The sequence below is a fragment of the Podarcis raffonei genome, chromosome 17 (genome assembly GCF_027172205.1).
Source record: "Podarcis raffonei isolate rPodRaf1 chromosome 17, rPodRaf1.pri, whole genome shotgun sequence".
Lineage (NCBI taxonomy): Eukaryota > Metazoa > Chordata > Lepidosauria > Squamata > Lacertidae > Podarcis > Podarcis raffonei.
This window is the reverse complement of record NC_070618.1, coordinates 36,925,568-36,951,408: the sequence shown is the minus strand read 5'-3', so window position 1 is coordinate 36,951,408 and position 25,841 is coordinate 36,925,568. Positions and strand designations below refer to the sequence as shown.

Genomic DNA, 25,841 nt, shown 5'->3' with positions numbered 1-25,841 from the left:
GCGCATGCTCAGAAGTGACGAGAGGGCGGGCCTCGCGCGGTGCCGCGCAGTTGCCTGCGAGCCGCGGAGGAGGTTAGTCGTGGTGGTTGGTGCTCCGGCGGCGTTAGGGGTTTCATCAGCGAGAGGACCCGGGTTGGGCTCCGCCCCCCGCCCGTCTTCTACGCCGGCCTGAGTTGTACCTGTTGGATTGCTGCCTGTTGGGTTGCTGACTCTTTTGCGGGGGGGGGGCGGAGGATGCTGGCAGTGTTAGATATGGGGCGCAGCAGGCTTTCCAGAAGCAGGCGGGTTGCTTTTATTATTATTTCCAGTTACAGATAGGTAGCCGTGTTGGTCTGCCATAGTCAAAACAAAATTTTTTTTTCCTTCCAGTAGCACCTTAAAGACCAACTAAGTTAGTTCTTGGTATGAGCTTTCGTGTGCATGCACACTTCTTCAGATACACTGAAACAGAAGTTGCCAGATCCTTCTATAGGATTGGCTATCTGCCAATCACCCATTCCCACCACCCTTCTGAGTAATACCCCTCCCCACCTTCTCACTATATAGAAGGATCTGGCAACTTCTCTTTCAGTGTATCTGAAGAAGTGTGCATGCACACGAAAGCTCATACCAAGAACTAACTTAGTTGGTCTTTAAGGTGCTACTGGAAGGAAATTTTTTTATTATTATTTCCAGAAATGTCATAGTCGCCGCTTTTCCTAAGAAGCCTAACCTGTTGAGCTTCTGCCTGTTGCATGATTTCTAAAGGCTCAACGAGCCCTGCTTTGCTATGGGGAGTTGGCAGCGTGTGTTTTGGGGAAGTGGCAGTTTCTGAAGTGGGGAACTGGCAGATGTAGCCCTGGACCCCGAGTTTCTACTGGAGTCGGTAGGGGACATGTGCTGGCTTCGTTCTTGAGTGACAAAGGTAAGGGAGACAAGAATACAGCTGCCATAGCTTTCTCTTCCTCTTTCCCACAAGCTCTTGTCGGAGAGATGTCCCACAGCAAACGTAGCAGCAAGGGAGCCGGCCCTTCTCAGGTACTGCACATGGACTGACTTCTTCATTTATTAATATGTTGTAATGTATAGCTTATACTGCCAAACAAAACTAGATGCAGCCCCCCCTTCCCTCAAACTAAACAGTAGCTTGTAAAAACACCAATCTCCATAAAAATTCAATCAAAAGGTCACAAAGATAAGAATGAAAAGAAGATGGTTCACCAGCTGCAACCCATAAGTGGTAAAAGATAGCCCTAAGCCACCAACATCACCTGCATTTGGGTAGGTAGCAGAGTCCAGATTTCAAACATGGCTGGTTGCAAATCTCCATATGGTAGTGTCTAAAACATGTATACAGTAATACCTCCGCGAACGTCCGCCTTGTCTAGCGTCCATTTCGGTGAACGTCCATGGCAAACCTGGATGTACTGGAACGGGTTACTTCCGGGTTTGCTGCTCGCGCATGTGCAGAAGCGCTAAATTGTTCTTCACGCATGTGCAGAAGCACAAACTGCTCCATGCGTGTGCGTGCGCAGACGCGGCACTTTGCCCTGCATCCTTTTTGGCTAGCGGCTGGGGCTCCGCTACGTTTATGCAGTTTAGATATGATGGCATTTGCATGTTGCACTTGAGTTTTACAGAACTTGCTGAAACCTTAAATGTTCAGCTATAATATATGAAAGGTTGTAGCTTTTCAACAGAAAAATGAAATCCAATTAATAGTACACTCCAATGCACGTTTACTTAGAAATAAATTCCATTGTGCATAGGATTGTAGTCTTGGTAAGAAATTGCTCAGAAAATGTCAAGCATGTTTATCTCTACATGTGGCTAGCACGAGATCAGAGCTGACATCTCCAGAGATGACAGGCCTGTGTGAATCCCACAGCTGGATCCCAAAGCCTTTTTTTAAAAAATGAATCCTCTTTCCTTACCCAGGCACAGCACACGGGTTCAGATGATGAAGGCGGCACACTGAGTCTAACGATGACACCCAGCCAGCTGCGGCATACCTTGGAGCGACGCCCACGGACTCAAGTGGAACTCAAAGTAAAGGAGCCTCTGCTGCAATTGTTTATGCTTCTTTGGGGCCTCACAGTCATGATTGGCTATAGCCAGAGCTATGTCCATTCAGTTGAAAAAAAGTGCTAGTAAAAATAGAGTTTTGTGACTTGTGTAAACTATGTACAGATTGGCATGGTCTTCCTAGTTTTGTTAGCTGTCGCAGATGTAAGACACTGAAACCCTCCCTGGCAACCATTGAAAATCTTATTCAGCCACGGTTCTGGGTTCTGAGATTGTCTACACAATTTTCAACCAGATTTGCAGTCATAATTCTAGAATTTTTTTAAAAATGAAGGCTGAAATTCTCAGGTAACTGAATTCTGTGCCCACAGCATTGCAGCATAGACATAGACCCACCAACTGCCTATGTTGTATTCTCCCTACAGGCACATGAGCTCGTGCAGTTTATTCTGTTCAAAGACCAAAAGAAGATCCCAGTTAAAAGGGCAGGTAAGAACAGGACCAAATTGCTTTCGTGCCAGAGATACCCAAATTCTGTTTTCAGGGTGAGATTAAGCAAATTTGTACTGGCACTTCTTCGCTTCTAGAACTACCAGATGTCCTGCCTAGGTCTCCTTGGTTTCCAACCCCTTATGAGTTATTGTGCACATATTTCCAAGTTCTGAAAGCTTTGCTTCAGTCAAGTATATATCTTTCTAGTTGCTCTTCATATTTTTTTTTTAGTTCAGATTTTTTTCCAATGGAATTTTGCTTTGTATGTTTGTGTGGTTTTTTTTAAATACAATGTAAGAAGACCTGGTCAACAAACCTATCTGTCTCCTTTATAGATGTTCTGAAACATGTTATCAAAGACTATAAAGATGTCTTTCCTGTGATCATCAGACGTGCCAGTGGGATCTTTCAGCTGGTGAGGGAGGAATCCATTATTGGTTTGGGCAGAAGTGTGCGACTCCATCCATTTTGCTTTATTTGTGGATTCTCATAAGGCCCAGCCTCTGAAAGCAGGACTGCAGAGATTTCTGCAGTGTCTAGTGAGGCCAAAGCAGTGGCTCTGAAGCTGAAATCGTTTGATAGACCATTAAAAAGCTAGGAGCATAGCAGAGTTTTTTGAGGTCAGGTTGACTGATGTGCTATGGCTTGACATGAATATAGGGAGAGAAGAAATGGCAATTTTTGCATAAATTGTAGAGATTGCTTGAATGTGTTTATCTACTCTTAGGCCTTTAGTATAGTGTGGAAAATCCAGAGCCACAATGAAGGATGCTTCAAGTCAGATATCCTTACTCAGCGATTCAAATTCTGAGCAATACAATTTATTCCAGGGATAGAACTGATTCGTTTCTCAATATCTAGTTGTGATTTCTATCTTCTTTAAATGGGATTGTAATAGTGGAAGAGAAAATTGGCCTTTTACACTCTGGTCTGAATGTATTTATCTTTTTCTGCTTTGTCAGGTATTTGGACTGGAGTTGGTGGAACTTGACTCCAGAAATCCCACATACATCTTGACCAATAGATTGCCACCACTGGAACAGAGCTTGGAAGAGTAAGCAGAAGAGGGAAGAGTGTGTGTTCTGGTTCTCTTTTGGCAGTCCCAGCTGAAACGGAAATGAAATGAAACCCTCTCTCTTTCCCCCACTTTGGCCTTGGTGCTTATCATCCTGTTCTTTTATTATTCAGAGAGCCGTTAAGGTTCTACCAGAAGGAAGCACAAGACCAACTACCATATGATCCCTGACCTAGAATGTCAATTTCCTCTTCTTTTTTAAAAAGAGCGAGTTCAGGTTCACCCTGCCCAACAAGGAACTAATTCCATTTAATGTTAGCCCCTTTGCAAACAATTTTTTTCAGCATTCAGAATGTTACAGGCTGCTGTGCTGATGTGTAAAATATACTTAAGAACTAAGAAAACATGAAAGCGTGCGCGCACACGCACACACAGAGAGAGATAGTGGAATATGAAATGTTTATTTTTCCCAACTGTGATGATTAGGCTTACAGGTCCCCCAAAGTTTAAAGAGTAAGAAACACATGTAGGAGGATCAACTTTGAATATGACCTAGAAATTGTGTGAAGTGCTACCCCCAAATGAACTTAATTTACATTCAGTTCACCTGGCAATTAAGGTACTATGCTTTCAGATATAATTCAGATATTTTTAAAAAACAACTTATTCAGTGATCTTTGTTAAACTATTACAAGCGCTGCATTTGACTAAGGCGAGATGAAGTGGTTCTGAACACACAAAAAGGAAGTGTTGGTGTGTGACTCTTTGATCCCAGGCCAGCACTATTTCTTCCTCGCAGCATGCATTTTAGCCAAGGCATCAGAACTATCAGTTCCTGAAGTTAAAAGCATTTGGTTGAGTTTGTTTGTTTCTTGCTTTATAACCCAAGCTTCAGCTAAAACACCAAATCCAGTGTTGGGAGACTGAATCTCTTTCTCTTTTTTTGCAGCGATGACATCATCTGCAAGATGGGGCTCCTCCTTGCCATTCTCAGCCTGATCTTCATGAAGGGCAATGTGGCTAAAGAATGTGAGTTGCACTCCATTCAGTTCATCTGACATCTTTGGTAGCCTCAGTTGCAAACTCTCATCTCTTGCTTTCTCTCCATCCAGCTGCGGTTTGGGAGCTGCTGAAGAGGCTGCGAATTGACAGCCTTAGGTATGATTGTCCAGGGGTAGCCATCTGAATCATAGACCCAACCCCTTCAGTGGGTGGAATTATGTTCGGGAATTGGGGAAGCAAATAACTCCTTGCTCCTCTGATACTATGTACCCTGACAAAATCCCACTCTCTAACCGTTCCAGGGGAACATGCAAGGCATTTGGTGATGTGAAGAAGCTCGTGACAGAGGAATTTGTCAAGCAAAAGTGAGTCAGGAATTGCAAATCTTTCTACATTTTTAGTAGAGAAGAGAAATGTGTTGTACTGGTTTAAAAGTGTTAGGAGACTAGAATCCAGAACTCATTGTTTTGTTTCTAGTGCCTAAAATGGGGTGGGAGACCAAGACCAGATATGTCCTTTAGAGAAACAAAACACGATCTGTGCTCTGAAGTAGTGATGTACGGCTAAATTCCTTGAATCTGCACAGGGTTGTAACAGTGGTTCATTGCATTTGTTCCTTGTACGCAAATGTGTGGGATTGAAATCTTGTGTGCACAGAGCACATTCATGGCAGAAATTGCAGCTTGACTGTTTATAATGTCCAGCTGAGTTTACATGCCCTGGGAGACATCAGACAACTCTCAACTGGAGTACAGATACTTCAGCTTTTAGCCTTTCTATTCTCCTGTGTCTTTGTCCATGGAGTTTTCTTGGCAGGGATACTGGAGTGGCTTGCCGGTTCCTGCTCCAGGTGGATCATGTTTGGTCAAAACTCTCCACTATGACCTGTCCATCTTGGGTGGCCCTGCACGGCATAGCTCATAGCTTCTCTGAGTTATTCAAGCCCCTTTGCCACGGCAAGGCAGTGATCCATGAAGGGGTACAAACATGAGTCTGACCAAACTGAAGGAGGCAGTGGAAGACAGGAGTGCCTGGCGTGCTCTGGTCCATGGGGTCACGAAGAGTCGGACACGACTAAACAACAATTCTCCTGTGTGGGGGATGGCTTTTTCCTACAAAGGATTGTAGCAGTGATCATGCAATTCTCACTTTCTAGGTACCTGGAATATACTCGCCTCCCACACACTGATCCACCTGAGTTTGAGTTCCGATGGGGAGCACGGGCTGCTAGAGAAACTTCCAAGAAGGAGGTGTTACAGTTTGTTGCTAAGGTACTAGTCACCTGCTATAAGGCATGACCAGTCGAATTTTTCCATTGAGAGACTCTGTTGCCTGCAGAGTTTGCCCATGTGGCTGTACCAAAAGATCTCAGCCAAATCTGTACTTGCAGTAAAAGTCTACCCAGCATTAAGAATAAATGGCCCGGACTCTGGGACTGGAATAAATGAAAGAAATGTTCCCCTGTTTGTACATCCTGCACGTTTTATCCTAGACCATCTTTTTCTGATTTTTTAAAATTTAAATATTTATGAAGCAGAGAAATGGAGAAAAGGGGAAAAAAAGTAAAGGTTGTGAATACTATATGTGGATTATGAGGGTATAGGGGCAAACACTTAACTGCAGGGGACTGGCCATTGTTAGCTTTCCTGAGTTGATCACTCTCAACTTCTGAGCTTTTCCTAGACATCTTCCAAATGTATTCAGGCTCTTCTCTGCAGCCATAGGGGAGAGCAACTTGCTTGCAAAACATGATACTGGAATGGTAGCTGTTGTGCAGTTTCACAGATCCCATACTGTTTTTTTAAGAGGTGCAGCCTGATTCTGGTTTTTGTGCATAGAATTCCTCCTTTCTCTCCGCACCCCCAAATTATGTTGGCAGCATCTGAGCAGGCAGCAAAGGTTCTGATTCCTTGTATAGCTTTCTATTCTGTTGTTAGAATGTGGCTTATATTGGATATATGTAATTGAAAATTAATAAAAAATATTTGCAAAAAATAATAATTCTGTTTTTTCCTGACTGTGTCCATCTGATTCCCTCCCCCAATCAGATACAGAAAAGGGACCCAAAATCCTGGATGAGCCATTACCAGGAGGCTGAAATAGAGGCTAATGCTGAAAGAAGAAAATAGCTGCTACAGCGTTGGATTACAGGGATTCATTGGAACCCCCAACTGGAAGTGGATCTGCAGCCTTCTATGAGTACTTTGAGGGGAGAAGTGCTTTGAGGTTCATTTTATAGGGCTTGGCTCCATATAAAGCCCTCTGCAGCTTGGTAGGTTTCCTCCAAATGGAGGAAAGATTCCATAATACACTTGGGTCACTTCATCCTTCAGTCCGATAAGATTTATCCATAAAGAACATGTCTGATTGATGATTAAGTTCAACGTCTTTGTGATAAAAAATTTTAAAAAATTTTGTATGGTTTTATATTGGTCAGGAGAATATGGATCAGAGATAAAAGTTATACTCAGGTATAGAATGTTTATTTAACTGCCTCTGTAATATGGATAACACACATTGTAAAGAGTGGTTTTTTTCATTAAAACAAAATAAAAATATAGGGCACATCCAGTCGGAGCAAATGTTTTTATATCCTATTGAAAATGTAAGCACGTGCTAAACTGTCTCAAAATGAAAACAACAGGGCTTAAAATCCAGGCCTGTTTTCACCCCCTCCCCACCAACCCCATTGTTTGTTTACAGCCTGTTTCTTTCTTAGTGAACAGTCTCTGCCAGGGCCTCACACATACTACGGCAGGCAATCCTAGACCACAAATTGCTATTCAAGAGGCCCCCTCACTCATAAGGCAGTGTGCAGGCAAAATGGTCCAGAACTCCTGCACCCACCACTATTTCTCTGGGTGGCACTGTGTGGCCTGGATGAGTGCCAGCAGAATGGAAGGTAGGATTCTCTTAATAAGCAGCATGGTTAATAATGATCTGGCACTGTGTCTAGTGCTTCCTCAGGATTTCTTGCTACATCCACATTCTGCAGAAAGAAAAAGGAAAAGAAGTGCAAGATGGTTGAACCGTGGCTTAAATTAGAAAACAAAGTTAGGGGGGAACTGAACACCCCATCCGCACCCAATTAAACTAGCGTGGTGAAATGGTTCCATTAGAATTGGAGCTGGAATGTCTGCACTGCACTCCTCTGTTCTGCCACCTCTATTTTATCATTTCTTCTAATGTGGACCAATATTTGGCAAGACCATTGCACCGCTCCACCTTGCAAATATGATTTCCTTGTGTAATGTGAATTGACCTGCACAATACAGCCTTGTCTTTAAGGTATTGCCATAATAATCTGCTCCCATCTCCCAGTATAGGCATGCCATACGTTGGGAAAATTCCTGACATGTCCTGGTTTTCGGCTGTAAATAGCCAGATGAGGGTAGGCAGTGGCAGAGCAAGCCGATCGGGCGCCTGGGGCGGTGTGCGTGCCCTGTGCCCAGGGGCAGGGGCTTTGAGGAGTCTGCCTGCCTCCCACTCGGCTGCCCTACAGCTGAGAGGGGGGCGGTGGATGGACCATTTGGGGCAGTGCAGAGCCTGCAGGCACCCAAGCCACCGCGTCACTCCCAAGAGAAACACATGGCTCGGGCGCACTGCAGGCCCCGTGGTGAGTGCCGCCCAGCATTTTGTCACCCCCCTCAGTGGTGACACAAAGGGCAGCCCGCCCCCACCGCACCCCCCTTCCTCCGCCCCTGAGGGTAGGGGAGTCTTTACCTGAGGGCCAAACAGGCAAGGGGGAGGGGAGCGCCCCAGATCACTCCAGCAGGGTCGTTTGGTTGGCTGAGGGCTGGCCATTGGCACATTGTGGTGGTGCCGGTACAAGGGGGCCTGGCTAGCTTTGTAGGAAAGATGCTGGGAGTGGGGGTGGGAAGATAAGAGGAAAATATTACAGAGGGACAAATATGAGTATGAACAAGGTGGTCTTTCCTGTTGGAGTGATGTCAGCAGGTAGGACTAAGTGGTGCAGCTGGCGAGCAAAGCCCTTGGTTCTCAACAGCATCACCTGGAGACAAGCTTTCTAGCAAGCCACTGCTATGTGGAACTCATCACAGCGAAGGTCTTTCAACAGACCCTTTCCAGAAGATCCAACTAGATCCTGGTTAGGGATATTTCTCAACGTGGCAGGGTTCCCGCTTACCTGTGGCCGTTCCCGGTGTGTATTCACAGCCTCAATGTTGAGGAAAATCGATTCCACCTCGCAACCTGTCCCAAATAACAACCCTACAATTACTGAACATTGATGGATGTACCCAACACTTACCAGGCCACCTGTGCCTTTTTTCAGCTCATGTGCATTTTGCAGTTAAAGGTTGGGCTGGGACAAGCTTCTTGTCTGAAGGAATAGTTAATTGTCCTGGTTGGAAACTGGGAGACTGACTTAGGCAGGACTAAAGGGAAGACCTTGGCAGCTCAAAGAGCATTCTGAGCTGGCGAACAGCACGGCAGAGAAGCTGTCTTGGACTCCCATCATGGCAGTTGTTGGCGGAGCTCTTGATAGGTTTTTTTGTTTTACCCCTCTTTTTTTATCTGGCCTAGACTGCTACCCTAGGAGAATATAGCTGGGAGAGAGTCATCTTAAAAAAAACCACCCCACTTCATTATTTTTAATAGTGCCTGCAAAACTAAGAAGCCTTTCCTGAAGATTTAGATTAAGGTAACAAGAGACAAATAGTGAAGGGGAGCAATAGGGCGTTCATGGTTTAAAGTTGGCTTGCAAACTCTGGCTTCTTTGTAAGGCCATTGGCCTCATCCAGCAGCCTCTTCTTAGGTTCTTATAAGAAATGTCAAGCTGTGGTTAACTGGCTTTATTGTCACATGGTGGGATGACTTCAAGCAGCAGCAAAGGAGCTCATATGCATCTGGGCTTATTAGGCAAGAATTTGATTACTTGAAAACAGCCAGTATGTTTGCTTTTAATCTCCCATGGCCACAGCGAGAGAGGGAACATACTGGAAGTAAGGTAAAGGTAAAGGGACCCCTGACCATTAGGTCCAGTCGTGACCGACTCTGGGGTTGCGGCGCTCACCTCGCTTTATTGGCCGAGGGAGCCAGCGTTTGTCCACAGACAGCTTCCGGGTCATGTGGCCAGCATGACTAAGCCGCTTCTGGCGAACCAGAGCAGCGCATGGAAACACCGTTTACCTTCCTGCCGGAGCGGTACCTATTTACTTGCACTTTGATGTGCTTTCGAACTGCTAGGTTGGCAGGAGCAGGGACCGAGCAACGGGAGCTCACCCCGTCACAGGGATTCGAATTGCCGACCTTCTGATTGACAAGTCCTAGGCTCTGGTTTAACCCACAGCGCCACCCACATCCCTATACTGGAAGTGGGGCTAAGTAAATTCTTGGCAGTTTTGGAATGACATGCTTTAAAGGGGATAGGGAGGAAGACTTCCAAAGCACAAAGGATTTTGACAGGTGGATGGAATTTGGCTTGCAACATAGATCCTAATAGGGATCTTGCCCATGGAGCCAAAAAAGTTCTTCAGCCCCAAATGTTTTTTGGGGTAAGGTATCTCCCAGCTCTTTCTTAAAGCAAATAACCAGGACTTCTGAAATCCACCAGCAGGCCTCCTGCTTGAGGAAGGGGGTGTTGAGTTGTTCTCCTGGATTCAGACACTCACCATAGGCCACGGGTGTGAGCTTGAGAACGGTGTGCAGCGGGCACTTGAGGTAAGGCAGCTCTTCTGAGTGGAGAGAGAACAGCAAATGAGACAAAGAGGAGCACTGAGCAAGCATCCAGCCCCTTACTCAGTCTGTGGAGGGTGGTGTATTGGTGGGGAGAGGGAAACAACCGTCAGCCTCACTAGTGAATACTCCAGATATCAGATTGCAAGGGAGAATCATAGAATCACAGAGTTGGAAGAGACCACAAGGGCCATCGAGTCCAACCCCCTGCCAAGCAGGAAACACCATCAGAGCACTCCTGACATATGGTTGTCAAGCCTCTGCTTAAAGACCTCCAAAGAAGGAGACTCCACCACACTCCTTGGCAGCACATTCCACTGTCGAACAGCTCTTACTGTCAGGAAGTTCTTCCTAATGTTTAGGTGGAATCTTCTTTCTTGTAGTTTGGATCCATTGCTCCGTGTCCGCTTCTCTGGAGCAGCAGAAAACAACCTTTCTCCCTCCTCTATGTGACATCCTTTTATATATTTGAACATGGCTATCATATCACCCCTTAACCTCTTCTCCAGGCTAAACATGCCCAGCTCCCTTAGCCGTTCCTCATAAGGCATCGTTTCCAGGCCTTTGACCATTTTGGTTGCCCTCCTCTGGACACGTTTCAGTTTGTCAGTGTCCTTCTTGAACTGTGGTGCCCAGAACTGGACACAGTACTCCAGGTGAGGTCTGACCAGAGCAGAATACAGTGGCACTATTACTTCCCTTGATCTAGATGCTATACTCCTATTGATGCAGCCCAGAATTGCATTGGCTCATGTCAAGTTTGTGGTCAACCAAGACTCCTAGATCCTTTTCACATGTAGTGCTCTCAAGCCAGGTGTCACCCATCTTGTATTTGTGCCTCTCATTTTTTTTGCCCAAGTGCAATACTTTACATTTCTCCCTGTTAAAATTCATCTTGTTTGTTTTGGAAGCTCCATCATTTGCTGGCAGTAGGTGCTATGAGGAGGAAGGAGTGCTCTGATGGTGTTTCCTGCTTGGCAGGGGGTTGGACTCGATGGCCCTTGTGGTCTATTCCAACTCTATGATTCTGTGATTCTAAATGCTATTTATGGGAGAATGCCCCACCCTCTGCAGGAGACGGTAGGGACTTGGGCTCAAATGGGGAGCCTGCAAATGCAGAACAGGGTACTCTGGTACCTGCACTCTTGTCCAAGAAGTAGGCAAGCAGGCAGCGCATGACCGCTTGATGGCAGATAACCAACACGTTCTCTTGTCTCTCCAACTCCATTATGACAGGCTCCAAGCGCTGCACCAGATCCTCATAAGACTGGGTGGATGTAAGTATTAGGTTATCCAGAGATGCCCTTGGTCCTGGCTTTGGTCCTAAGGCCCTCCCTCCCTCCCTCCCTCCCTCGAGGAGTTTCGTAACTCTCTTCTCTAGTATGCTGCATGCTTCCTCTTCCCAACCAGCTCTTCCCATTGGGAGCCCGAGGTTCCACAGGTCAGTTCCCATGTGTGTGATGTGCTAAGTATGCTCAACCCCCAGATGCCCCACTGGGCATTCCTTACCTCTCCCTTAGGATAGCGGTACCGATATTTGTCCTGGTCTCGTAGGGCAAACTCTTCTGGGAAGTGGTCCTGGATCTCTTCGTAGGTCATCTCCTCACAGACGCCCTGGGGAGGAAATGAAGCTGGGATATCTGAATTCAGCCTACATTCTTGGCAAAAAACAGGAAGTAGCATATATGTTGAAGGAAGGAGCTGGGATGTCTAGACTCCCTAGCTTTCTGGGGAGAAAGTGTGGTGTAGTGGTTAATAGCAGTGGACTCGTAATCTGGTGAACTGGGTTCAATTCTCTGCTCCTCCACATGCAGCTGCTGGGTGACCTTGGGCCAGTCACACTTCTCTAAAGTCTCTCAGCCCCACTCACCTCACAGAGTGTTTGTTGTGGGGGAGGAAGGGAAAGGAGATTGTGAGCCGCTTTGAGACTCCTCAGGGTAGTGATAAAGCAGGATATCAAATCCAAACTCTTCTTCTAATAAGGGATTTTGGAACAAGAAGCCATGCCTCCTAGTAGCAGGCAGGGCTGGTGGATTAGGAACAGAGAAGTGCGAGACCCTAGTTCCCCCACTGTGGGAAGAAGGGATTGTGCTCATTTCCTGTTGGTCCTCACCGCGTCAATCTCGTTCAGGGCTTTCCACTGCTCGTAGGGCACATGCAGCGCTTCTGCCGTCTGGATTGTGCGCTTCATGTGGCTCGTCCATACTTTGAGGTCACGGATGCACTGGGAGCGGATGAAGCCAGCCAAGGCACAGGCATACTGGCAGGCAGAGAGACAGAACAAGACAGGAGGTGAGGAGAAGCGCTGAGGGACAGAGGTCTGCTGGGAGGCAAGCGATTCTCAGACCTCTTTGGTGTGTGAATTTGCCCAAAGTTGAGGGCGTTTTAAGCGTTTTGATTGGCGGGTAGGGTTCTGCTGTACCTGTGTGCCGCGCTCAGACAGTCCAGAGTCGCCCCCAATGCGGCCCCGCAGGTTGAGCTCGCTCTCCCCATGTCGACTGAGGTAGATGGAGCGGGGCGTCACGTGGATATTCATCAGGTAATAGACTGTGCGGCTCTGTACATGGTCCTGAACCCGGTTCACCAGGTACCGACTGCCAACATTGAAGATTTTGATGTAGGACAGGGACCTGTGGATGTTGAGTGGGAGACGGTGAGATTAGAAGCCCTTGCAGTCTGTGTGAGAGCCTGCTCCTTGGGGAATTCTGCACTGCTCATTCATTGCATAATAAACTTATGGAATTTTATACTACAGAATAATACTGAGTAGCTTACACAACACAAATGGCTATTAGCCATGATAGTAATAATAGTAATAACAATAATAATAATAAAAATAATATTTAATTTATATCCTGCCCTCCCCAGCCAAAGCTGGGCTAAGAGTGGCTAACAACAATAAAAGTAACACAGCATTCTAAAATCAATTAATTCTAAAATCAATTCAGAATCAAATTAATGGCAACCATCGGGCTAGAGTTCTATGAGGATTACCAAAGGAGGGGGTCAGGCTGTGCCTTGGCCAAAGGCCTGGTGGAACAGCTCTGTCTTGCAGGCCCTGCGGAAAGATGTCAAGTCCCGCAGGGCCCTAGTCTCTTGTGACAAAGCGTTCCACCAGATCGGGGCCACGGCCAAAAAAGCCCTGGCTCTGGTTGAGGCCAGCCTAACCTCCCTGTGTCCTGGGATCTCCAAGATGTTTTTATTTGAAGACCATAAGGTCCTCCGTGGGACAAACCAGGAGAGGCGGTCCCATAGGTACAAGGGTCCTAGAGCCAAAGACTGGCTCTGTGTACAGCAGCAAACCTGTGAATACAAAGTGCTGGGAACAGCAAAAGGCAACTGATGCCATGCTCTGTCTATGAATTCCCTGAGGAATCTTGGGGAGCAAATACAGTACTAAACTTTGGTTATGAGATAGTCAAGAACCAGTAAGAAAGCGGGGTGATGGTTGCACTCTTCTCTGCAGTCTGGTATGAGGAAAGGTAGTATAAACATGTTTTAAAACAGAGTAAATAAGTCCATAAATGGCTATAATCATGGCAGCTTAGTAGAGCCTCCATGTGCCAGGCAGTGTACTTCTTTAGAACCAAATGCTGTGAGAAAACACGGGAAGGCCATCTTAACCCAGCAAGGCAGTTCTCATATTAAGTTTTTATGTTTAATGGAAGGCCCAGAGTTATTTTCAACCTTTTGTACACCCCCAGGAGTGGCTTGCTGCTGATGCTGTTTATAGATGGTTTAAATCCTCTTTGCTGCAAATTCAGACTCCCAGAAATTTGGTACAGTGGTACCTTGGGTTAAGAACTTAATTCGTTCTGGAGGTCTGTTCTTAACCTGAAACTGTTCTTAACCTGAGGTACCACTTTAGCTAATGGGGCCTCCTGCTGCCTCCGCGCCGCTGCCGTGCAATTTCTGGCGGCAAGAGCCAGTGTGGTGTAGTGGTTAAGAGCAGTAGATTCGTAATTGGTGAACCGGGTTCGCGTCTCCGCTCCTCCACATGCAGCTGCTGGGTGACCTCGGGCCAGTCACACTTCTCTGAAGTCTCTCAGCCCCACTCACCTCACAGAGTGTTTGTTGTGGGGGAGGAAGGGAAAGGAGAATGTTAGCCGCTTTGAGACTCCTTTGGGTAGTGATAAAGCGGGATATCAAATCCAAACTCTTCTTCTTAGAATCATAGAATCATAGAGTTGGAATAGACCACAAGGGCCATCGAGTCCAACCCCCTGCCAAGCAGGAAACACCATCAGAGCACTCCTGACATATGGTTGTCAAGCCTCTGCTTAAAGACCTCCAAAGAAGGAGACTCCACCACACTCCTTGGCAGCACATTCCACTGTCGAACAGCTCTTACTGTCAGGAAGTTCTTCCTAATGTTTAGGTGGAATCTTCTTTCTTGTAGTTTGGATCCATTGCTCCGTGTCCGCTTCTCTGGAGCAGCAGAAAACAACCTTTCTCCCTCCTCTATATGACATCCTTTTATATATTTGAACATGGCTATCATATCACCCCTTAACCTCTTCTCCAGGCTAAACATGCCCAGCTCCCTTAGCCGTTCCTCATAAGGCATCGTTTCCAGGCCTTTGACCATTTTGGTTGCCCTCCTCTGGACACGTTCCAGTTTGTCTTCTTCATCTTTCTGTTCTTATCCTGAAGCAAAATTCTTAACCAAGGTACTATTTCTGGGTTAGTGGAGTCTGTAACCTGAAGCATATGTAACCTGAAGCATCTGTAACCCGAGGTACCAGTATATATGGAATACACACAGCGTTCCCTCCCCTTTGCAAGGCAGGCCTTGCAACCAGTGGCAGAACTGCCTTCTCACCTGTCCAAGTCGTCATCGAGTGGCTGGTAGGTTTTCTGGTAGCACTCGATCCGCTTGAGAAAATCCTCCACCACTTCATCTCGGTTGCAGTCCTTATAGTCAGGGCTGGTCAGCTTCACTTGCTGTGGGTGATGTGAGGAAGCAAAACAAGAAGGCAAGACAAGGGTGGAGAAAGCGACAAGGACACACACACAGCCAGTCAGGCTGAATCCTTATTGGTATAAATGATGGTCCTCTCCTGCCAGCAGGATAGCTGGAAAAGGATGCTCGGTTTGGGATGCTGTGCTTCATTGAAGGCAGGGCTCACAAGCACTTTCAGTGCCAGAGAAATTCATTTCAGCTCACATTTTCATGTGAACCTATCTAGTCACCATTCTGCAACCCATGCTTGCACTGGAACATAGGTGCCCTTGGGACATTCACACTTCTCTAAGCGTTGCCACAAAGGCTGATCTGGTGCAAAAGAGGTCTTACCTTGATATTCTCCTGGATAATATCAGGGTCATCGCAGATAGATTCAATGAAGAAGACCTGTAGGGACAGAGCGATATGTCATGGCAGGAGAACGTATGTGGCAGGCAAGCAGCTGTCATCAGAACAGTTTTCTTTTGGTGGCTGGAGCCAGATGGTTGCTTCCCCCCCCCCCAGAGAATATGAAGGAGTACAAAGTGGCAGGGTTGCTACTGGTGAGCAAATTTTACAGGCTTTTGTGGTGCTTTTAAAAAGTCTTCAAAATCTATTTGACCAGAGATGACAGTGCAAAGTCAGAAAGTACAAATATACCCAGGGAACAAAATCTCTACCGTATTTATTTCAATTATTGGGGGGTGGAGACCATGTCTCCCATTTTCATCAACACATGCTGAGATTTCAACACAAATGTTGGTTTGGGTGCAGAGTTGTATTTATAAGGATCTCGGGTTTTGACTTTTATGTTTGCAGATGTCTCATTGTGGTTGTAGCAATATGCTCTTCATTGTGCAAATAGCATCGTAATTTTGGGGGGATACCTGTTATCTCTTCCTTTTCCCCATACTGCTCTCTAACCAAGGGCATTGCTTGGTACTTAAGGGTACTTATGTTATGTTACTGGCATAACATAAATTCACATGTGCTAATTTATATGAATAGATGTCTCCAGGAAAGTAAGTGTGTGCCTGGGGTCTCACCAGAACCGCACTTTCTAATTTTCCCAGCTGCCGTGTGTGTGTGTGTGTGTGTGTGTGTGTGTGTGTGTGTGTGTGTAAAATGTGGCAGGAGATCTGGAGCCCACTGAAAAAGACCCCCGTCGTCCGCTAACAGGGAGTGAGCAAAGGTATGCCCATCAAGCAAACCCTTAGTTTTCATAATTCATTTTGTATAAATTCATTCTGATAAAAAATACAATAAAAAAACATGTTTACAACTGTTTAAAAACCTCTAAAACAATTAAAGCCCAATAAAACATCCAAAATAAATTTAAGAACAGATGTAACCAAATTATGTATCCAGATAGACCTGCTGAAACAGAAAAGCTTTCAGCAGGTGTCTAAAATGGAACAGCCATGGCATCTGCCTGATATCAACAGGCAGGGAGTTCCAAAGTGCTGCTGCCACCACCACCTTAAAGCAGGGGTCAGCAAACTTTTTCAGCAGGGGGCCGGTCCACTGTCCCTCAGACCTTGTGGGGGCCGGACTATATTTTGGGGAAAAAATAAAAAATGAATGAATTCCTATGCCCCACAAATAACCAGAGATGCATTTTAAATAAAAGCACACATTCTACTCATGTATAATAATAATAATGTATTATTTGTACCCCGCCCATCTGTCTGGGTTTCCCCAGCCACTCTGGGCGGCTACCACAAAACCAAAAATAAACACCAGGCAGGCCCCACAAATAACCCAGAGGTGCATTTTAAATAAAAGGACACATTCTACTCATGTAAGAACACGCTGATTCCTGGACCATCCGCGGGCCGGATTTAGAAGGCAATTGAGCCGGATCCGGCCCCCGGGCCTTAGTTTGCCTGCCCATGCCTTAAAGCAGGTGTGTCCAACAGGTGGATCGTGATCTAGTGGTAGATCACTGGATGTCTGTGGTAGATCACTGGTAGATCACTGTCTCCCCCCAAAGAAGCTTAACAAGTTTGGTTCCCCTTTTTTGCCCTGCACCCCCAAAAAACGGGGCTTTCCTCGTCTCTAAAAAGAGCTCAACAACTTTGACCTGAACCCCCCAAAAGGGGGTAGATCACTGCCAGTCTTTAACTCTGTGAGTAGATCGCAGTCTCTTGGGAGTTGGCCACCCCGCCTTAAAGGAATACTCCTAAATGCAGAATTTAGAACCTGAGTTCCCTTCACACAAAACCTTTGGCACAGGGGACTCTGACTAAATCCTCTGCTTATGGACTGCTCACTTGACTGCTTACTTTGTAGCCGTTCTCCTTGGCAAACTGCAGGATGAGGGTCCGCCGTTCCCGCGTGGTGTTGGTGGCATCAAAAACCTAGGCAAGGGAAGAGCGAGGCAGTGGAACAAGGGTGCAATCTAAGGAACTCTTAAGAGGGATATGGGCTTTTGCCTCCTTACCGCAACTTGTCCCTCTTCCACACTCAGATAGGTTTGGACGTCCCGAAGGGCGGCTAATGCACACTGTCTGTTGGTGAATATGAGGAGAAGTGAAAACCCACCTCCAGGCTTGTGTAATCGTAACCAAACCTTTCGTTTTTATACGGCATTCAAAGCACTTCACAGTCCTCACAACACCCTTGCAAGGTGAGTCAGTATTATGGGGAGCAAAGGGTGGCCTGCTCAAGTGCAGAGCTGGGGAACCGACGGTCCTCCAAATGTACCATATTTTTCCATCTAAAAGACACCCCCATTTATAAGATAAGATAAGATAAAACTTTATTTGCATTAGCCAATGGCCATAGCAACAGTAAAACATTACAGTATATGCAGAAAAGGGAATTTGATATAAGAGCACAATTTAAAGTCCTGAATCAGCCGTCAGTTAGTGGCCCTTATTCTGATTGCCTATGAACCTAGCAACCTTTGCTGTTATCTGCTCATTTTGATCTGATAGAAGAAAGGACATTGTGGCAGTGGTTGAGCGCCCTGGGATGGTTAGTACGACGCCTCCTATTTTGGGGGACTCAAATTTAAGAAAATGGGGGGAAGATGTATATGTGTATAAGACGCCTCCTAATTTTTGACATTATTTTTTAGGGGGCTCTGAACTGGCTCAGATGGTCCTTGCTTCCTCCTTGCTTTCATTTCACCTGGAGATTTGACTCTGAGTCTTATCTTCAGCCTAGCCTTGTGGAATTTTTTTTTTTTATTTTAACCTTGCCTCTTTCTATTGTTGATTCTTCTTACTAACATCTGCAGCATAGCTTCGGGCAACAGCTTCAAGGTTATGGGAGGAAGTTGGGCATGTTTCTCTCTGACATTGAAAAACACTGTTTGAAAGGATTATCTAGGAATGTGAGGGTATTAAAAAAAACAAAACACCAAAGTCTGCTGCTGGCGTTTGACACTGAAATGCTTCTAGCTTGTAACTTGGCAGCAGCGAGAAGCCTTGCTGGCCAGGTTGAAAGGCAAATGTAAGCTCTGGGATCCTGTGGAGTCTGAGCTGTGGTGATCTGCTACATACAGCACCCTGGCCACTTCATGAGGGGTGGGGAGCCTGTGGCCCTGCAGTAATCCCATGGGCATTGAACCAGGTGCCAAAGTCCTGTTGGAAAATGAAGTCAGCATCCCCATAAAGCTTGTCTGCAGAAGGAGCATGAAGTGCTCCAAAATTTCCTGTCATCAGCTGGTGTTGGTCCACTGTGCTTCATTAAGTCCAGGGTCAACACAGCCGTCTACCAGGAGATTTTGGAGCACTTCATGCTTCCTTCCGCAGACAAGTTTTATGGGGATGCTGACTTCATTTTCCAGCAGGACTTTGGCACCTGCCCACACTGCCAAAAGTACCAAAACCTGATTCAATGCCCATGGGACTACTGTGGTTGATTGGCCAGCAAACTCGCCTGGCCTGAACCCCATAGAGAATCTATGGGGCATTCCAAAGAGAACGATGAGAGACAGGAGACCGAGCAATGCAGAAGAGCTGAAGGCTGCTGTTGAAGCATCCTGGTCTTCCATAACACCTCAGCAGTGCCACAGGCTGATGGCATTCATGCCACACCGCATTGAGGCAGTAATTGATGCAAAAGGGGCCCAAACCAAGTACTGAGTACATATGCATGCTTCTACTTCTCATAGGTCCAGTATTGCTCTATTTGCAGTCCTTGTTTTGCTGATTTCATTTAATATTGTAATTTTCTGAGATCGTTAATTTGGGGTTTTCATCAGCTGTACACCATGATCATCACAATTATAACAAATAAAGGCCTGACATATCTCGCTTTGCATGTCATGAGCCTATCTCATATATTAGTTTCACCTTTTAAGTTGAATTACTGAAATAAATGAACTTTTCCGCGATATTCTAATTTTCCGAGTTTCACCTGAAGATGGGAGAATTCCTCACCTCCGGATCTGCATGGCCTCTTCATTGTCTGGTCTGAAAAACTCATAATTCTTGTAGGTCTGGACGGCTTCACGGCGATACTGCCCAACGTTGAACACTGGGGAGATGAAGACTAGGATGGGCTGGGGCTCTTCAAGGAGTCCCCTTGCCCCAGCAGTGCGGCTTCCCCCTCCAATCTAAGCGTCCACCCACCCTGAACAAACCCCTTCCCCACCATTACCTTTAGTGGGTGTCCCGATCCAGTTGAGGTAGCGGGTGAGTTTTTTGGAGATGTAGGTTTTTCCTCGAGCGGGCAAACCCACCATGATCACCATGGTTGGTGAATTGGTGAACTGTGGCACGGAGGCTGTAGAGAGAGGCAGAAAGAGGAACTGATGTGCTATGTGATGAAGCCACAGAGCGCCCGCAAAACCTCGGGAGCTGCCAAAGCTTCAGTACCCTACCTTAAACTTTTGCATCTTTTTCTACACTACTGTAGTTATATAGTCCCTGAATTCTAGCATTCCTAGAACCACCAGAGACCTTTAAGCAAAAAAAGACGACAAGGGAAGCCTTATGCCATAGGCAGTTGTTTTATCCAAAGAATCTTGGGAACCATAGTTCACCCTGCACAGAGCTACAATTCTCAGCACCTTTAGCAAACTACAGTTCCCATGATTCAAGTCATGTGCTTTAAAGGTGTGGTGTGTACACAGCCAGGGTTTCTTCTTCACCAGAAGTTGGGCTGAGGTCAGCCCGTTCGTTAAATACAAATATTGCCCCGTCTACATTTCCCTCAAGTTAAAAGGCTGTTCCTCAATCAAGCTAATTCCTCCGGCCTGGTGCTGAATAAAATAGATCCTGGCCTTCTTCGGGGAGAAAGAACCCACATCGGAGCAGAACAGATCCCAACTCACATCCCCTGCGTTGCTGCAGGCGTTTGCTGGTGCGGGGAATCCATACTTTCTGCAAAGGCGTCTGAGTGAGCTCGCCAAACGCTCCAGACATCCTGCTGATCGCCTACTTGTTCTCCAAAACTGGACTGTCTGGCTCTTGCCGGAGGCTCCAGATTACTGATTGTCATGTGTGTGTTTGTGTATGCAAGCGAAATAGGTTCAGTGTAGGACAGTTTGGCCATTGAACTCCCACCGCTGTGTACACTACAGATAACTTGGAGATAACGTCTGACCAAGCTCACTTTACTATTGGGGAGAAAGTTCCTTGCTGTTCTTAACATTTGCTAGTCGAGGGAGCGGGTGCCATCTAGAAATGGAAACCCCCTGCCTCCCCGCCCCCCAACAATGCCTTTCCCTGCCTTCCTGATCCATTCTGTTCTTCTGAACTGACGCTATGTAAGAACTGACACCTCCCAAGGTCAGAGACCCCATATCCCAATTCCAGTTTTACAGAGTGGTTAGCTAATACCACTATGGAATTTTGTCCTTAGGGGTGGATCCAGGCCACTATGCAACTAGGGCAGGCTTCCTCAACCTCGGCCCTCCAGAAGTTTTTGGCCTACAACTCCCATGATCCTTAGCTAGCAGGACCAGTGGTCAGGGATGATGGGAATTGTAGTTGAGGAAGCCTGAACTAGGGTGTCCTGCTAATAGAAGCTTATGCAAGGACTTTTGCTAACATAACAGGGTTTCCCCCTTCTCTTCCTATGCCCCCAAAAGTGGTTCTGTGGGGGCTGGGAGAACCCCCAGAGCAGCCCAAGAGGGGGAATGGAGCTGGTTCTGTCTGGCAAGTTAAAATACTTGCGCTGAAGGAACAATTCCCATAGCGCTACCTTGAATTCCTCCCAGAATTCCCACAAATAGAATAACTTTTTTAAATGTGCGAGTTTGCATAATTTAGTGACAGTTTTCTTTTGTAAATTTTGAATTAAAATTCTGTTTAAATGACAAATTATGAAACAGGAAGAAACAAGAAACAGAGGACTATGAATAGTGGTCATTACATTAAATACCAGCCTCCCTGTCCAGTAAATGAAATCTTTATCAGTTTCCTATGTTTTGAGGAAAACTTGCCAACCTATTTTCCTTTACAGCTGTATAGACTACAGCAGTGTTTGTCAAACTTGGGTCTCCAGCTGTTGTTGGACTACAACTTCCATCATTCATAGTTAGAAGGACCAGTGGTCAGGGATGATGGGAGTTGTAGTCCAACATCAGCTGGAGACCCAAGTTTGACAAACCTTGGATTAGAGGCTTGTTTTTCTAAATAAATAAGTAAATAAAAGCAGAGAACTTCAGGCTTGTGCACAAGTGGTAGAATCAATTCTGTGTTGCCTGTTGGTGCGATCACAACCATGCAGATTTCCAAAGACCCCACCACATCCAATTCCTCTTAAAGGACAAACCGGACCATGCTAACAGCAACACAGCACCAACTAACTTGTTTTCTGGCTTTTTAAAGTGCAGGGCTTAAGTTCAGTGAGGGTGGGGAGAATGGATGACCTTGAATCAGTACTGGAGCCAGCGTCAGAGTCAGCTTGTATGCTCGACCCAGGAAGGCGTATGCCATGGACCCATGCCAAAGTGCCAGATTCTGGGGCAAAGTGGAAAGTTTTCAATTCCTGGTGAGGTTTACTGCGCACACCTTGCTGGTTTATTGAACGGCAGGGGTACGTACTAGAGCTGGAGGCTTACACTAGGTGGCACTGTAGAGCAGCCTTTCTCAACCTTGGGTTCCCAGATGTTGTTGGAATACAACTCCCAGTCAGGGATGATGGGAGTGTTAAGTCCAGCAACATCTACCCAAGGTTGAGCAAGGTTGTTGTAGAGAATTCTAAGAAGTGGTTTTCAAATGGTACCTCTTGAGAAACGACTAGAAGCAGCCATAAACTCATAGGATGGGGGGGGGAGAAGCCGACCTTCTCTATTCTGTTGAGAGTTCTAAATTTGCTAAGCACCTGGGGATCAACTAAAAGCTATAATGTATGGGAAAGGTTTTTTTATTTTAAAAAAGTGCAGCTGTAGATTTCCAAGGGCCCTCAGTGGATACAGGGCACTTGGACCCAAGCTACAAAGAATAACCTTATCTACCATTGTTTGCTTTTTTGCTCTAATTGGCTTCATCAAGTGTATATTGTTTTGCTAACATTTCCTAGGGACAATGAGAGATAAACAGAAGACGACTTCTAGAAGAGCTGACATGAGATCAAAGTGCAGCAAGATCTTATAAATAATTAACACAGCTGACATTTTGCAAAACATGAAAAACTCCTCGAAAAAAGAAAGTAAAATCCCCAGTAAAACAGCCCAGTGTTTAACCTTAAATAACGCATTAGTATGTTTTGTTGTTGTTTTGCTTCTGACTTCATTAAGAACGTCATCTGAAATAATTCAAGTTTTAAATGCATAGATTAAATTTTACTTAATCCCACCGCTGGCAGGGAAGGAAGGAATGTGGGCAAAAAGTTACAGAGAAGACCCATCAGGAACAGAGACCGCAATCCACTGATGGTCACATTGACACCATACAATTCCCAGCATGTTCGACTGACTACGGTTCCCAGAATTCCCCACGACTGTTAATGTAAGAGTTATTTAACTGTATGGTATGGATACAACCAGGGCTTGTACAAGAACAATATCCCAGGGGATTGTGTACCCTAAATCGCTAACAACAAGCTGCAGATTCTCACAGAATATTTTCCACTAGATGGCCACATGGCAAAAGTAAAAATGGGCAAAGCGAAAGCAGACGTTCACCGGAGTGAGCACAAGCTCTTTGGGGATGAAGCAGGCTGTGCATTCAAATAAATACATTGACAACACAGCATCCAGAGTTTATTGGACTCCTGTGTTCCACACGGGGATGATCATTTTGAGCATGCCCATTTCAACACAGGCTACGCATTGCATCACGCAGCTTAGCAAATTCTCTGCATGCTTATAGCCTGTGCTTGGGCAGCATTTCAGCAAGATGTGCAGACAACTCTCTCCAGCCTGCTGTAGCTTGCATGTGTGCTAGGCCAGGAAATACAATATGCCTTATGCAACTCAAGGATAAACACTGTGGGCTTTGATGGGGGTTAACAGCAAGGACAGAAGAGAAAGGGAAGGGAACCAGGCAGTTTCCCAGAGCATTGGACAACTCCCACCAGGGTTAAGAACTCCCCATTTAATAAATAAAGGATCACTGCAGGTTTGCCATGCTTGAGCCCCTAAGGAATGGACAGTTAGAGGACATCCTGGCTGTTCTTGAACTCTTTAGACACCCACCCAACGTCGTCTTAGAACCCTGTCATCTGTCATCCTGACTGCCGACTGGGACATGCCCTACCTGGGATTTTGGCAGGTTTTTCCTCCATTGCTGATCGGTCTCCCTTATCTTCTAGGAGCCGTGGCATTGGGGGATCTGCTGGGTCACTACAGCAAGGAGGATTTCCCTCGGGGTCAAGTTTCGTGCTGCTGGGGTGTCATTCATAGCAGCTGCTCAGCCAGAGGCAAAACAATCCGGGGAGTCTTTCCACAAGAAGCCATGTGGCCTTGACGGAAAGGTCAGCACTAATATTATCCCTGCAGCTGGAGGAAGGCGGAGGAGGAGGAGACAAGGCTTGGGAGTATGAGACAAGACCATGGCCTGGCTCAGAGAAAAGCAGGAGTGTGTGTGCTGCAGGCAATCTTTTAGGACTGAGAGTTGATTAAAATAATTGCAGCTGTTTTATGTAGCTTAGGCAATCAGGGATCCTTCATCAGGACAAACATGCAGCCTCCTCCATATCTGGGGAATGTCCGGATTTCGATAAGAGCCTAGTGCTTGTTGTTAGGGCTGCCAGATGTTATTTATTTCATACTGAGTGTCAGGGCCAAACTACAGTTGATTGAATCTACTGATTTGGATTGTTACTGTTTTATAATCTTAAAGTAGCTGGGGGTAGGGGTGTTGGGAAGTATATAGAAGGGATCAAAGCATTTTCCCCAGCTGGAATTCCCTCCCAGCCATCCTGAAACAGAAATTAGCCCGACTAGAGAGGAAATATAGGTATGTATTGTAACAGCCTTTTTACCCAAGGAAAATTTATAGCAGCTTGGGGAAGTGGGGTGATTTTGATCAGGGAAGAAGCAAGGGGGACAACTTTTTTTAAAAAAATATTTTATTTAGGATTTTCTTGTTTTACAGAAGTGTAATGCCTCGTATTTCCCCCCCCCCCCATGTAACATTTTTACAAATCCGTTTCATTTGTTGAGGCACTAGGGGGATAAGGAAAAAAAAAAGGGAAAAAGAAAGGGGGTGGAGGGAGGGAAGATGGATGGGGGTGGGGTCAGGTGGTGGTGTTTCTATTATGCTTAATGTATGTAGAGTTTGGTGTCAGCGTTGTTTGTGTTGTTCACTTGTGTTCCTTAACGCTTCCTTCCTCAAGTATTGCTGCCCCTATCCAATTCAGTTCAAAACTAAGTTGCCAACCCTGATTAAAAAAAAAACACACACACACAGAGAAAACATGGATCATGTGCAGTTTCTCATTTTAAAACTCAGTTAAATCATAGCCCCATCAAAACTATCCAACAAAATGAAAGTTTGCTTCTACAGTCCTCATGCTAAGCACATTTACTCGGGAATAAGCACCATTTTGTTGTGGAAAAGGAAGTATTTTAAATGTCAAATAATACTAAAAACTAGAGCATTTGTAACTATGTATGTTTGGTCAGCCAGCTAGCTCCTATGTTGTTGTTTTTTAAGATACTGTGTCAACCAGTGGCTGCACCAGTGCATCCTGGCATGCCCATACTGGCCATAGCTGTCAACTTTCGGATTTGAAAATAAGGGATCAGCAGCCTCACCTGTCCCAGGGACAGTCTACAGGATATCTAACAATCCGGGACAGCAGCAGGAAGCAGCGAGGAACGGCGCTGAAATAAAGGAATTTCCTGCAAAAAAAGGGAAGGTTGACAGCTATGATACTGGCCCAGGTGCTGATGCCACTGCCACTCTGTGTGCAGTCATTTGGGGACCCTAGAGCAGTGTTTCTCAACCTTTTTCTGACCATGGCTCCCTTCCAGCCTTGTTTTCTTCATGTGGCCCCCTGTCCTACCGGTAGAAAGGTAGCTATTTTGTTTGTAAATAGAACATATTTTATTTATAATTTTTTATAATTATATAATTGCACCTGTGGCCCCCTTGAAATATCCTGGAGGCCTTGGGGGTGGGGGCCATATGGCCCCCGGTTGAGAAACGCTGCACTGGAGTGTGGTGTCAATGTTCAGTGCTAGCTGCACTACCCAATTAAGCCATGTTCTTATGAGCATGTACAGAGTGCACTCCTTACAGAGTTTGGTAATGATAACCTGCTCCTGAATGTACCTGA

At 45.9% G+C, this 25,841-nt stretch overlaps 2 protein-coding genes across 5 annotated transcripts; one reads left to right on the top strand and one right to left on the bottom strand.

Annotated features, from left to right (window-relative positions):
• Window positions 1–7,084, top strand: LOC128405148 (non-structural maintenance of chromosomes element 3 homolog). The gene is made up of 11 exons (XM_053371457.1): window positions 1–72; window positions 959–1,017; window positions 1,918–2,028; window positions 2,430–2,493; window positions 2,832–2,911; window positions 3,459–3,550; window positions 4,461–4,540; window positions 4,624–4,669; window positions 4,816–4,878; window positions 5,670–5,784; window positions 6,562–7,084. Exons 2-11 carry the CDS (start codon window positions 973–975, stop codon window positions 6,640–6,642), a joined length of 777 nt encoding a protein of 258 aa, XP_053227432.1. The 5' UTR covers window positions 1–72; window positions 959–972; the 3' UTR covers window positions 6,643–7,084.
• On the bottom strand, window positions 6,926–24,044 carry PFKFB1 (6-phosphofructo-2-kinase/fructose-2,6-biphosphatase 1). Of its 4 annotated transcripts, none has more exons than XM_053371453.1 (15): window positions 23,816–24,044; window positions 19,767–19,892; window positions 19,547–19,643; window positions 17,599–17,665; window positions 17,441–17,515; window positions 15,507–15,563; window positions 15,033–15,154; window positions 12,633–12,840; window positions 12,324–12,470; window positions 11,720–11,824; window positions 11,348–11,477; window positions 10,147–10,209; window positions 8,661–8,725; window positions 8,237–8,374; window positions 6,926–7,502 (listed from the first exon to the last, which is right to left on the bottom strand). In XM_053371453.1, the coding sequence occupies exons 1-15, from the start codon at window positions 23,880–23,882 to the stop codon at window positions 7,443–7,445; spliced, it is 1,527 nt and encodes a 508-aa protein (XP_053227428.1). In that variant the 5' UTR covers window positions 23,883–24,044; the 3' UTR covers window positions 6,926–7,442. The 4 variants fall into 4 exon arrangements, with proteins under 4 accessions (XP_053227428.1, XP_053227427.1, XP_053227430.1 ...); XM_053371452.1 differs by lacking the exon at window positions 23,816–24,044 and adding an exon at window positions 20,443–20,732; XM_053371455.1 differs by lacking the exon at window positions 8,237–8,374 and having other exon boundaries at window positions 23,816–24,042.
• Between the last annotated feature and the right edge of the window lie 1,797 nt (window positions 24,045–25,841).